The sequence below is a fragment of the Poecile atricapillus genome, chromosome 31 (assembly GCF_030490865.1).
Source record: "Poecile atricapillus isolate bPoeAtr1 chromosome 31, bPoeAtr1.hap1, whole genome shotgun sequence".
NCBI lineage: Eukaryota > Metazoa > Chordata > Aves > Passeriformes > Paridae > Poecile > Poecile atricapillus.
The window spans coordinates 3,825,617-3,837,976 of record NC_081279.1 but is presented as its reverse complement, the minus strand read 5'-3'; the positions used below and the strand labels follow the sequence as shown (position 1 = coordinate 3,837,976).

The window sequence follows — 12,360 nt, the reverse complement described above, 5'->3', positions numbered from 1 at the left end:
ATCCATCCTGGGATCACAAAATCCACCCAAAATCCATCTGGGATCCATCCTGGGATCCCAAATCCATCCTGGGATCCCCAAATCCATCCTGGGATCCCCAAATCCATCCAAAATCCACCCAGAATCCACCCAGAATCCACCCAGAACCGGCACTCCTCAGCCAGGCACCGGGAATCCGTCTCCTTCATCCTGGGATCCCAAAAAATCCATCTGGGATCCATCCTGGGATCCCAAAATCCATCCAGAATCCACCCAGAATCCACCCAGGATCCACCCAGCACCGGCACTCCTCAGCCAGGCGCCGGGAATCCGTCTCCTTCATCCTGGGAGCCCAAAAAATCCACCCAAAATCCATCTGGGATCCATCCTGGGATCCCAAATCCATCCATGGGATCCCAAAATCCACCCAGAATCCATCCTGGGATCCCAAATCCATCCCAAATCCCAGCCTCAGATGCCAAAATCCATCCAAAATCCATCCTGGATCCCAAAATCCACCCAGAATCCACCCAAAATCCATCCTGGGATCCCAAATCTATCCATGGGATCCCAAAATCCACCCAGAATCCACCCCTGGGATCCCAAATCCATCCAAAATCCACCCAAAATCCATCCTGAGATCCCCACTCCCCCAAATGACCCCAAACCCCCTCCTCAAATCCCCCCAACCCCCCCCAAATCCCCCCCAGATGTTCCCAATTCTCCCCCAACGCCCCAAACCCCCTCCCCAAATTCCCCCAAATCCCCCCCAAATGACCCCAAACCCCCTCAAACCCCCCTAAATCCCCCCAAAATTCCCCCAAACCCCCTCCCCAAATTCCCCCAACCGCCCCCCAAACCCCCCCAAATGACCCCAAACCCCCCCCAAAATCCCCCCCAAATCCCCCCAGGAATCCCCCAAACCCCCCCCAGATAACCCAAATTCCCCCAAATGACCCCAAATTCCCCCAAATGACCCCAAACCCCCCCAAATGACCCCAAACCCCCCCCAAACCCCCCCCCAAATTCCCCCAAATTCCCTCCAAAGACCCCAAATCCCCCCAACCGCCCCCCAAACCCCCCCAAACCCCCCCAAAGACCCCAAACCCCCCTCAAACCCCCCCAAACCCCCTCCCCAAATTCCCCCAAACCCCCCCAAATCCCCCCCCAAATTCCCCCAAATCCCCCCAAATGACCCCAAACCCCCTCAAACCCCCCCAAATGACCCCAAACCCCCCCAAAACCCCCCCAAATCCCCCCAAATGACCCCAAACCCCCCCAAATGACCCCAAACCCCCTCAAACCCCCCCCAAAATCCCCCTCCCCACTCCCCCAAATGACCCCAAACCCCCTCAAACCCCCCCAAATGACCCCAAACCCCCTCAAACCCCCCCAAAGCCCCCCCAAACCCCCCCAAAACCCCCCCAAAATCCCCCTCCCCACCTCTGCACCGCGCTCTGCAGCGTCCCCACGTTGCCCTGGCACCGATCGAGCGTCCGGCGTGTGATGGTCACTCCCATGGCCTCGATACAAACGTTATCTAACCCCCAAAAAACCCCAAAAAACCCCAAAAAAACCCCAAATTGGGTTAAAAAATTAAAATTTTGGGGTGAAAAACCCTTTTGAGGGGATTTGGGTCTGGGGTCTCACCGATGTTGTGAGCTTCATCGAACACCACGACCGAGGAACGGGCGAGCTCGGCCGACACCAGCCCGGCGATTTTGGGGTCCAGCAGGTAGTGGTAGCTGTACACCACCACGTTGGCGTGGGCCAGCTGAGGGATTTTGGGGGGATTTAGGGGGGTTTGGGGGTCCCCAGGGGGTTTTGGGGTGAATTTGGGGATTTTTGGGGTCGTTTAAGGGGGTTTTAGGGGGGGTCCTGAAGTCATTTTTTAAGAGAGAATGGGAGGAGCAAGTGGGAGAGAAAGGCTTTTAGGAAGGGTTTGGGGGTTCCCAGGGGGGTTTGGGGGTCCCCAGGGAGGTTTTGGGGTCCCCAGGGGGGTTTGGGGTCCCCCAGAGGGGTTTTGGGGGTCCCCAGGGGTGTTTTTGGGGTGTTTTTTGGGGTGTTTTTTGGGGGTGTTCTCAGTTGATTTTGGGGTCCAGCAGGTAGTGGTAGCTGTACACCACCACGTTGGCGTGGGCCAGCTGGGGATTTTGGGGGGATTTAGGAGGGTTTTGGGGTCCCCAGGGGGTTTTGGGGGTCCCCAGGGGGTTTTGGGGTGATTTTGGGGGGTTTTGGGGTCGTTTAAGGGGATTTTGGGGGGGGTACTAAAGTAATTTTTTAAGAGAGAATGGGACGAGTGAGTGGAGAGAGATGGCACAGGGAGGTTTTTGGGAGGGGTTTGGGGGAAGTTTTGGGGGAAGTTTTGGGGGGTTTTGGGGTTCCCCAGGGAGGTTTTGGGGTCCCCAGGGGGTTTTGGGGTGAATTTGGGGTTTTTTGGGGTCCCCAGAGGGGTTTTGGGGGGCTCCTGAAGTCCCTTTTGAAGAGGGAATGGGAGGAGTGGGTGGAGAGAGTTGGCACAGGGAGGTTTTTGGGAGGGGTTTGGGGGAAGTTTTGGGGGGGTTTCAGGGGGGTTTTGGGGGTCCCCCAGAGGGGTTTTGGGGGTCCCCAGGGGGTTTTGGGGTGAATTTGGGGTTTTTTGGGGTCATTTAAGGGGGTTTTAGGAGGGTCCTGAAGTCATTTTTTAGGACAAAATAAGAGGAGCAAGCGTAGGGAGCTGGGAGAGAGAAGCTTTTGGGAGGGGTTTGGGGGAAGTTTTGGGGTCCCCAGGGGGGTTTTGGGGTCACCTGAGAGGGTTTTGGGGTCCCCAGGGGGGTTTTGGGGGTCCCCAGGGAGTTTTGGGGTGATTTTGGGGGGTTTTGGGGTCATTTAAGGGGGTTTTGGGGGGGTCCTGAAGTCCCTTTTGAAGAGGGAATGGGACGAGTGGGTGGAGAGAGTTGGCAAAGGGAGGTTTCTGGGAGGGGTTTGGGGGAAGTTTTGGGGTCCCCAGGGAGAATTTTGGGGTCCCCAGGGGGTTTTGGGGTGAATTTGGGGGGTTTTGGGGTCATTTAAGGGGGTTTTGGGAGTGTCCTGAAGTCACTTTTGAAGAGGAAATGGGACGAGTGGGTGGAGGGAGTTGGGAGAAAGAGGCTTTTGGGAGGGGTTTTGGGGTCCCCAGGGAGGTTTTGGGGTCCCCAGGGGGGTTTTGGGGTCACCTGAGGAGGTTTTGGGGTCACCTGAGAGGGTTTTGGGGTCACCTGAGAGGGTTTTGGGGTCCCCAGGGAGAATTTTGGGGTCCCCAGGGGGGTTTGGGGTCCCCAGGGGGGTTTGGGGTTCCCCAGGGGGGTTTGGGGTCCCCAGGGGGGTTTTGGGGTCCCCAGAGGGGTTTGGGGGTCCCCAGGAGATTTGGGGTGATTTTGGGGTGTCCTGAGGTGATTTTGAGGTGGTTTTAGGCCATTTTGGGCTGTTTTTAAGCAATTTTGGGGTGTTTTGGAGTATTTTGAGGGTATTTTGGGGTGTTCTGAGGTGATTTTGGGTGATTTTGGGGTGTTTTTGGGGTACTTTGGGGTGGTTTTGGGGTGTTTTGGGGTATTTTTGGGTGTTTTTAGGTGATTTTGAGGTGGTTTTGGGGTGTTTTCAGGTGTTTTTGGGGTGTTTTGAGGTGATTTTGGGGTGTTTTTGGGGTGTTTTGGGGTGTTCTGGGGTGTTTTTGGGCCATTTTGGGGTGTTTTTAGGTGATTTTAGGGTGTTTTGGGGGTATTTTGGGGTGTTCTGAGGTGTTTTCGGGGTGTTTTTGGGGTGTTTTTGGGGTGTTTTGGGGGTATTTTGGGGTGTTCTGAGGTGTTTTTGGGGTATTTTGGGGTATTTTGGGGTGATTTTGGGGTGTTTTGGTGTGTTTTTCGGGTATTTTGGGGTGATTTTGGGGTGTTTTCAGGTGTTTTTGAGGTGTTTTTGGAGTGTTTTGGGGTGTTCTGGGGTGTTTTTGGGCCATTTTGGGGTGGTTTTAGGTGATTTTAGGGTGTTTTGGGGGTATTTTGGGGTGTTCTGAGGTGATTTTGGGGTGTTCTGAGGTGATTTTGGGGTGTTTTGGGGTGTTTTTGGGGTGTTTTTGGGCTTACCGAGGAGCGGGCCAGGAAATAGGGGCAGCAGCCGCGCTGGCGGCCGAGGGTCCGGAGATCGTCCAGGTTGTGAACCCCAAAGGGGAGGGGGCTCTGCCGGCCCCGAGCCTCGAATTCCTGGGGGAGAAAATGGGGCTGGGGGCTCCAAAATGGGGCTGGGGGTGCCTGAAATGGGGCTGGGGGCTCTGGGGGGCTCCAAAATGGGGCCTGAAATGGGGCTGGGGTCTCTGGGGGGGGACCCTGAAATGGGGCTGGGGGCTCTGGGGGGCTCCAAAATGGGGCTGGGGGCTCTGAGGGGCTCCAAAATGGGGCTGGGGGTGCCTGAAATGGGGCTGGGGGCTCTGGGGGGGCCTGAAATGGGGCTGGGGGCTCTGGGGGGCTCCAAAATGGGGCTGGGGGTGCCTGAAATGGGGCTGGGGGTGCCTGAAATGGGGCTGGGGGCTCTGGGGGGGCCTGAAATGGGGCTGGGGGTCCCCAAAATGGGGCTGGGGGCTCTGGGGGGCTCCAAAATGGGGCTGGGGGCTCCAAAATGGGGCTGGGGTCTCTGAGGGTCCCCAGAACAAGCAAGGGGCCCAATGAGAGGATCCCAGGGGATCCACTGGGGAACAGGGACCCCCCCCCAGATCCCCCAGATCCCCCCAAACCCTCTGGAACCCTTTGGGACCCCCCCAGATCCCCCTGGGACCCCCCAGATCCCCCCCCAAACCTTCTGGAACCCTTCAGGATCCCCCCAGATCCCCCAGGATCCCCCCAGATCCCCCCCAAACCCTTTGGGACCCCCCCCCAGACCCTTTGGGACCCCTCAGATCCCCCCAGATCCCCCTGGGACCCCCCAGATCCCTCTGGGACCCCCCAGATCCCCCCCAAACCCTCTGGAACCCTTCAGGATCCCCCAGATCCTCCTGGGACCCCCCCAGATCCCCCTGGGACTCCCCAGATCCCCCTGGGACCCCCCCAGATCCCTCTGGGACCCCCCAGATCCCCCCCAAACCCTCTGGAACCCTTTGGGACCCCCCCAGATCCCCCTTGGACCCCCCAGATCCCTCTGGGACCCCCCCAGATCCCCCCAGGATCCCCCTGGGACCCCCCAGATCCCCCCCAAACCCTCTGGGACCTCCCCAGACCCTTTGGGACCCCCCCAGGATCCCCCCCCGACCCCAGTGGATCCCAGTGGATCCCAGTGGATCCCCAGGGCTCACCTGGAAGAAGGAGCAGCTGGGCCGGGATCCCTCGGGGGGATCCCTCAGGTACGAGGCCGTCAGGGCCAGGCAGCGGCTGTCGATCTCCTTCCCGAACCTCAGCGCCGACACCTGGACAGGGATCCACTGGGATCTGCTGGGATCCACTGGGATCCACCCACGGACCCCCCGCCCTGGGACACCTCCCCCCATCCCTGCTCCCTCCTTCCCGAACCTCAGCGCCGACACCTGAATGGGGATCCACTGGGATCTGCTGGAATCCACTGGGATCCACCCACGGACCCCCCACCCCAGGACACCTCCCCCCATCCCTGCTCCCTCCTTCCCAAACCTCAGCACCGACACCTGGACGGGGAGGGATCCACTGGGATCCACTGGGATCCTCTGGGATCCACCCACAGGACCACCCCACCCTGGGACCTCTGCCAGCCCTGCCCCCTCCTTCCCGAACCTCAGCACTGACACCTGGATGGGGATCCATTGGGATCAACTGGGATCCGCTGGGATCCACTGGGATCCACCCACAGACCCCCAGGGACCCCTGTGACACACACACACACCCCCATCCCCACAGGATCTTCTGAGATCCCGATCCTTCCCAAACCACGGCACCAGATCCCTGGGACCCCCCGGATCCCCTGGGATCCCCCCAGATCCCCGTGACCCCCCCCGGATCCCCCCCCGATCCCACCTGGGAACCCCCCCCAATCCCTGGGACCCCTCTGCCCTCCCTGTGACCCCCAGATCCCCTCAGGATCCCCTCAGATCCCCCCCAGATCCCCTCAGATCCCCCTGGATCCCCTCAGATTCCCCCAGATCCCCTCAGAATCCCCCTCAGATCCCCCCAGATCCCCTCGGATCCCCTCAGATCCCCCCAGATCCCACCTGGGAACCCCCCTGATCCCTCTGACCCCCAGATCCCTCTCAGGATCCCCTCAGATCCCCCCAGATCCCCTCAGGATCCCCCCCAGATCCCCCTCAGGGAACCCCCCTGATCCCTCTGACCCCCAGATCCCCCTCAGGATCCCCCCCAGATCCCCCCAGAATCCCCCTCAGATCCCACCTGGGATCTCCCCCAATCCCTGTGACCCCCAGATCCCCCTCAGGATCCCCCCCAGATCCCCTCAGATCCCCCCAGATCCCCTCAGATCCCACCTGGGGGTGGATGCAGAGATTCTTTCGGGAGCTCAGCGCCAGCCCCAGGAAGGGCAGGGGCTCCCCCAGGTCCCGCTCGTAACATTCCAGAAGCTTCCGCAGCTCCTCCACCACCTGCGGGAGGGGGGAGGGAGGGGAGGGATCCCGGGGGATCTGAGGGGATCCACCCACAGGGATCCGCTCCCCTCCCCCCACCGGGATCCCCTCCCCCACCTTCTCGATCTCGGGCACGGTGCGGGAGCAGTAGATCAGCTTGGAGACGTCCAGGGGGTGAGCCTGGGGGGGAAAGGGATCCACTGGGATCCACTGGGATCCGCTGGGACCCACTGGGACCCGCTGGGATCCGCTGGGATCTCAGGGGAAGCCATGGGACACCACCCCCCACCCCCCACCCCCCGATCTATCGGGAGCCTCTTGATGGGATCCACCAAGGGGATCTGGGATCCCTCAGAACCCACTGGGATCCCACTGGGACCCACCAGGATCCCCTGAGATCCCCCCAAGATCTCCCTGGGATCCATTGGTATCCTACCAGCACCCTCTGGGATCCCCTGAGATCCCCCTGGGATCTCCCCAACCCCTCCCGGACCCTCCCAAACCCCTCAGGATTCCCCAGGATCCTCTGGGATCCCCCCAGGACCCCCCCAAACTCCTCAGGATCCCCGTGGGATCTCCGTGGGATCCATTGGGTTCCTTCCAGGACCCTCCAAGACCCCCCCCCAATCCCTCAGGATCCCCCGGCATCCCCCAAGAACCCCCAGACCCCTCAGGACCCCCTGAGATCCCCTCAGGATCCCCCCTCAAGATCCCCTGAGATCCCCCCAAAGCCCTCGGGATCCCCCAAGATCCCCCCAAACCCCTCAGGATCCCCCCGAGATCCCCCCAGGACCCCTCCAAACCCCTCAGGATCCCCCCAGATCCCCCCAAACCCCTCAGGACCCCCCGAGATCCCCTCAGGATCCCCCAAGATCCCCCCAGAACCCCCTGAGATCCCCTCAGGATCCCCCAGGACCCCCCAAGATCCCCCCAGGACCCCCTCAAACCCTCAGGATCCCCCAGGACCCCCCGAGATCCCCTCAGGATCCCCCGGGATCCCCCCAAACCCCTCAGGATCCCCTGAGTATCCCCCGAGATCCCCTCAGGATCCCCCAGGACCCCCTGAGATCCCCCCAAGATCCCCCCAGGACCCCTCAGGATCCCCCAGGATCCCTCCAGGACCCCCCCAAACCCCTCAAGATCCCCTCAGATCCCGTGAGATCCCCCCAGATCCCCCCCAAACCCCCCAGGATCCCCCAGGACCCCCCCAAACCCCTCAGGATCCCCCGGAATCCCCCCCGGATCCCCCGGGATCCCTCCAGGACCCCCCCAACCTCCTCAGGATCCCCCAAGATCCCCCCAGGACCCCCCAAGATCCCCTCAGATCCCGTGAGATCCCCCCAGATCCCCCCCAAACCCCTCAGGACCCCCCAAGATCCCCCCAGGACCCCTCAGGACCCCCCGAGATCCCCCCAGGACCCCCCCAAACCCCTCAAGATCCCCCCAGATCCCCCCCAAACCCCCCAGGACCCCCCAATATCCCCTCAGATCCTGTGAGATCCCCCCAGGATCCCCCCAAACCCCTCAGGATCCCCTGAGATCCCCTCAGGATCCCCCGGGATCCCCCCCTCACCCTCTGGTACGCCACGATCAGGGCGAGCAGCGACACCGTCTTGCCCGTCCCCGACGGCATCTCCAGCACCCCGTGACCCTGGGGGGGAGGTGGGATCATCACCGGGGGGGTCCCAGATCCCTCAGGATCCCTCAGGATCCCTCGGGATCCCCCGGGATCCACCCCCCGGATCCCACCTTGGCGTCCAGCGTGCGCTTGAGCTCCAGCATGTAGGAGAACTGCTCGGGGTAGATGAACTCGTAGGGGAAGAGCACCAGGAGCCCGTCCACGTTCAGCCTGGGGGGATCCCCGGGGATCGAGTGGATCCCAGAGCGGATCCCGGGGGGGTTTGGGGAGGATTTGAGGGATTTTGGGGGGGATTCAGGGGGATTTGGGGGTTGGGGGCTTCAGACAGCACCAGGAACCCATCTGAGCTGAACCTGGGGGGATCCCCGGGGATCGAGTGGATCCCAGGAGCGGATCCCGGGGGGTTTGGGGGGGATTTGAAGGGTTTTGGGGGGATTTTGGGGGGATTCAGGGGGATTTGGGGGGGGATTTGGGGGTTTGGGGGGCTTGGAATGGCACCAGGAGCCCGTCCATGTTCAGCCTGGGGGGATCCCCGGGGATCGAGTGGATCCCAGAGTGGATCCCGGGGGATTTTGGGGGGATTTGGGGGGATTTGAAGGGTTTTGGGGGGATTTTGGGGGGGATTCAGGGGGGTTTTGGGGTTTGGGGGGCTTGGAATGGCACCAGGAGCTCAACCACGTTCAGCCTAGGGGGATCCCCGGGGATCGAGTGGATCCCAGGAGCGGATCCCGGGGGGTTTGGGGGGATTTTGGGAGGATTCAGGGGGATTTGAGGGGTTTTGGGGGAATTCAGGGGGATTGGGGGGGGGATTTTGGGGTTTGGGAGGGGGTGAACAGCACCAGGAGCCCGTCCACGTTCAGCCTGGGGGGATCCCCGGGGATCGAGTGGATCCCAGAGCGGATCCCGGGGGGTTTGGGGGGATTTTGGGAGGATTCAGGGGGATTTGAGGGGTTTTGGGGGAATTCAGGGGGATTTGAGGAGTTTTGGGGGGATTCTGGGAGCTTGGAATGGCACCAGGAACCGTCCATGTTCAGCCTGGGGGAATCCCCGGGGATCGAGTGGATCCCAGGAGCGGATCCCGGGGGGTTTGGGGGGATTTTGGGGGGAGGATTTCAGGGATTTTGGGGGGATTGAGGGGGATTTGAGGAGTTTTGGGGGGATTTTTGGGACTTGGAATGGCACCAGGAGCCCATCCATGTTCAGCCTGGGGGGATCCCCGGGGATCGAGTGGATCCCGGGAGCGGATCCCGGGGGATTTGGGGAGGATTTTGGGAGGATTTTGGGAGGATTCAGGGGGATTTGAGGGGTTTTGGGGGAATTCAGGGGGATTGGGGGGGGGATTTTGGGGTTTGGGAGGGGGTGAACAGCACCAGGAGCCCGTCCACGTTCAGCCTGGGGGGATCCCCGGGGATCGAGTGGATCCCAGAGCGGATCCCGGGGGGTTTGGGGGGATTTTGGGAGGATTCAGGGGGATTTGAGGGGTTTTGGGGGAATTCAGGGGGATTTTGGGGGTTGGGGGCCTCAGACAGCACCAGGAACCCATCCGAGCTGAGCCTGGGGAGATCCCCGGGGATCGAGTGGATCCCAGGAGCGGATCCCGGGGGGGTTGGGGAGGATTTTGGGGATTTTGGGAGGATTCAGGAGGATTTGAGGGGTTTGGGGGGGATTTTTGGGACTTGGAATGGCACCAGGAACCCTCCACGTTCAGCCTGGGGGGATCCCCGGGGATCGAGTGGATTCTGGGAGCGGATCCCGGGGGGTTTGGGGGGGATTTGGGGGATTCTGGGGGGGAATTCAGGGGGATTTGAGGGGTTTTGGGGGAATTTTTGTGACTTGGAATGGCACCAGGAACCCTCCATGTTCAACCTGAGGGGATCCCTGGGGATCAAGTGGATCCCGGGAGCGGATCCCGGGGGATTTAGGAGGAATTTGGGGATTTTGGGGTTTGGGATGGCACCAAAACCTCTCCATGTTCAGCCTGAGGGGATCCCAGGGTGGATTTGGAGGGATTTGGGAAGAATTTTTGGGGATTCAGGGAGGTTTGAGGGGATTTGAGAGAAATTTTGGAGTTTGCCGGAGCTGGGACAGCACCAAAGCCCAGCCCCGCACCCCCAAACCCTTCCTGGCACCTCCCAACTGCCCCAACCCTATCCCGGACACCCCAAATTCCCTCAAATCTCCACAAATTTCCCCAAAATTCCCTCAAATTCCCCCAAAATTCCCTCAAATTCCCGCCCCTCCCCCGCTCACTTCATGGCTCCCGCCGCTGTCTCGCGCCGCCGCCGCGGCCACGCCCCCTCCCGCCCCCGCGCGCTCCGATTGGTCAGCGCTGACAACGCTCTGTGCTCCCATTGGCTGAGAGAGCTGTCAATCATTCGCAATGAGAGAGGTGCCGGGGAGGAGCAATCGAGCGCAGAGTGATGGATCGAGAGGTGCCGGGGAGGAGCACTCGAGCGCAGAGTGATGGATCGGGGGGGGTGGGGGGGGCGAGGTTTTTTGGGGATATTTTTGGGAAAATTTGGGAAAATTTGGGAAAATTTGGGACCTTTTGGGGCGTCAAAGATTTGGGAAAGGGGACCAAAGTTCCCCTCCGGAATTCCGGAAAAAGGGAGAAAACTTCCCCTCGAAAAAGGCCAAAAATTCCCCCAAAAACGAAGAAAATTCCCAAAAAAAAAGAGCGAAAATTCCAAAAAAAAAAAAAGAGAAAAATCCCAAAAAAAGCGAAAATTCCCCCAAAAGCGATTTTGATTTTTTTATTTATTTCTTCAGTACCGCACCGCCCCCGGGGGGGTTCCCCCCTCCCCCCCCCCGCGTTTTTTTCCATGAATTCCGCGGGATTTTGGGGCAATTCCAGAGGAAATTCCAAATTCCCGCCATAAAAAATAAAGGGGAGGGGGAGGGGAGGGGGGGGGAGGGGCTGGGGGGGGGCTCAAAGGCAACGCTGGTGGTGGGGGAGGGGTCCCAGGGGGGTCTGGGGGGGATTTGGGGGGTCCTGGGGGGATTTTGGGGGTCCCAGGTGGGTCCTGGGGGGGTTTTTGGGGGGTCCTGGGGGGGTCCCAGGTGGGTCTGGGGGGATTTGGGGGGTCCTGGGGGGATTTTGGGGGTCCTGGGGGGGTCTGGGGGGGATTTGGGGGGTCCTGGGGGGTCTTGGGGGGATTTTGGGGGTCCCAGGTGGGTCTGGGGGGGTTTGGGGGGGGTCTCAAGGGGGTCCCAGGGCGGTTTTGGGGGGTCCTGGGGAATTTTGGGGGGTCCCAGGTGGGTCCTGGGGGGGTTTTGGGGGTCCCAGGTGGGTCCTGGGGGGGATTTGGGGGGTCCTGGGGGGATTTTGGGGGTCCCAGGTGGGTCCTGGGGGGCGTTTGGGGGGGTCTCAAGGGGGTCCTGGGGGGGTTTTGGGGAGGGGTTGGGGGGTCCTGGGGGGGTTTTGGGGGGCCCCAGGTGGGTCTGGGGGGTCCCAGTGATGGATTTGGGGAGGTTGTGCCCCCCCCCCAGCCCCCTCTGCACCCAACTGGGATGGACTGGGATGAACTGGGATTGAACTGGGATTGAACAGGTGTGTCCAGGTGTCCCCAGGTGAGGTTTAGGAAGGCACAGGCGTGTCCAGGTGTGTCCAGGTGTGTCCAGGTGTCCCCAGGTGTGACAGACACACCCACAGGTGTCCCCAGCTGTGTCCAGCTGTGACACAGACACACCCAAAGGTGTCCCAGGTGTCCCCAGGTGTCCCCAGGTGTGACACAGACACACACAGAGGTGCCCCAGGTGTGTCCAGGTGTCCCCAGGTGTGACAGACACACCCACAGGTGTCCCCAGCTGTGTCCCCAGGTGTGTCCAGGTGTCCTCAGGTGTGTCCAGGTGTCCCCAGGTGTGTCCAGGTGTGTCCAGATGTGACACAGACACACCCAGGGGTGTCTCAGGTGAGCCCAGGTGAAGTTTGAAAGGCACAGGTGTGGTTTGGGCTATACCCAGGTGTCCCCAGGTGTCCCCAGGTGTGTCCAGGTGTGACACAGGCACACCCAGAGGCGTCCCCAGGTGTGTCCAGGTGTGTCCAGGTGTGCAACAGACACACCCAGAGGTGTCCTCAGGTGTGTCCAGGTGTCCCCAGGTGTGTCCAGGTGTCCCCAGGTGTGACACAGACACACAGAGACGTGTCCCAGGTGTCCCCAGGTGTCCTCAGGTGTCCCCAGGTGTGTCCAGGTGT

General features: G+C 61.1%; 2 protein-coding genes across 18 annotated transcripts in view; one reads left to right on the top strand and one right to left on the bottom strand.

The window, feature by feature from the left end:
• ERCC2 (ERCC excision repair 2, TFIIH core complex helicase subunit) overlaps positions 1-10,457 on the bottom strand; it is a 39,582-nt gene extending 29,125 nt beyond the window's left edge. For both annotated transcript variants that reach the window (XM_058859935.1, XM_058859937.1), the window contains exons 1-9: positions 10,416-10,457; positions 8,276-8,375; positions 8,100-8,177; positions 6,644-6,706; positions 6,431-6,544; positions 5,276-5,386; positions 4,077-4,193; positions 1,630-1,753; positions 1,423-1,519 (exon numbers count right to left, since the gene is read on the bottom strand). In XM_058859935.1, coding sequence (XP_058715918.1) covers positions 1,423-1,519; positions 1,630-1,753; positions 4,077-4,193; positions 5,276-5,386; positions 6,431-6,544; positions 6,644-6,706; positions 8,100-8,177; positions 8,276-8,375; positions 10,416-10,420 — 809 coding nt within the window. In that variant the 5' untranslated portion in view covers positions 10,421-10,457. The remainder of the gene's footprint in view (positions 1-1,422; positions 1,520-1,629; positions 1,754-4,076; positions 4,194-5,275; positions 5,387-6,430; positions 6,545-6,643; positions 6,707-8,099; positions 8,178-8,275; positions 8,376-10,415) is intronic.
• Positions 1-12,360, top strand: part of LOC131590079 (putative protein CRIPAK) — a 66,492-nt gene that overhangs the window by 47,749 nt on the left and 6,383 nt on the right. The window contains exons 5-8 of one of the 16 annotated variants that reach the window (XM_058859954.1): positions 11,757-11,817; positions 11,922-11,962; positions 12,015-12,076; positions 12,139-12,191. In XM_058859954.1, coding sequence (XP_058715937.1) covers positions 11,757-11,817; positions 11,922-11,962; positions 12,015-12,076; positions 12,139-12,191 — 217 coding nt within the window. Of the gene's footprint in view, positions 1-11,573; positions 11,963-11,984; positions 12,103-12,128; positions 12,328-12,360 lie in introns of those variants that run through there. The other 15 variants (XR_009279955.1, XR_009279961.1, XR_009279960.1 and 12 more) reach the window with 15 other exon arrangements.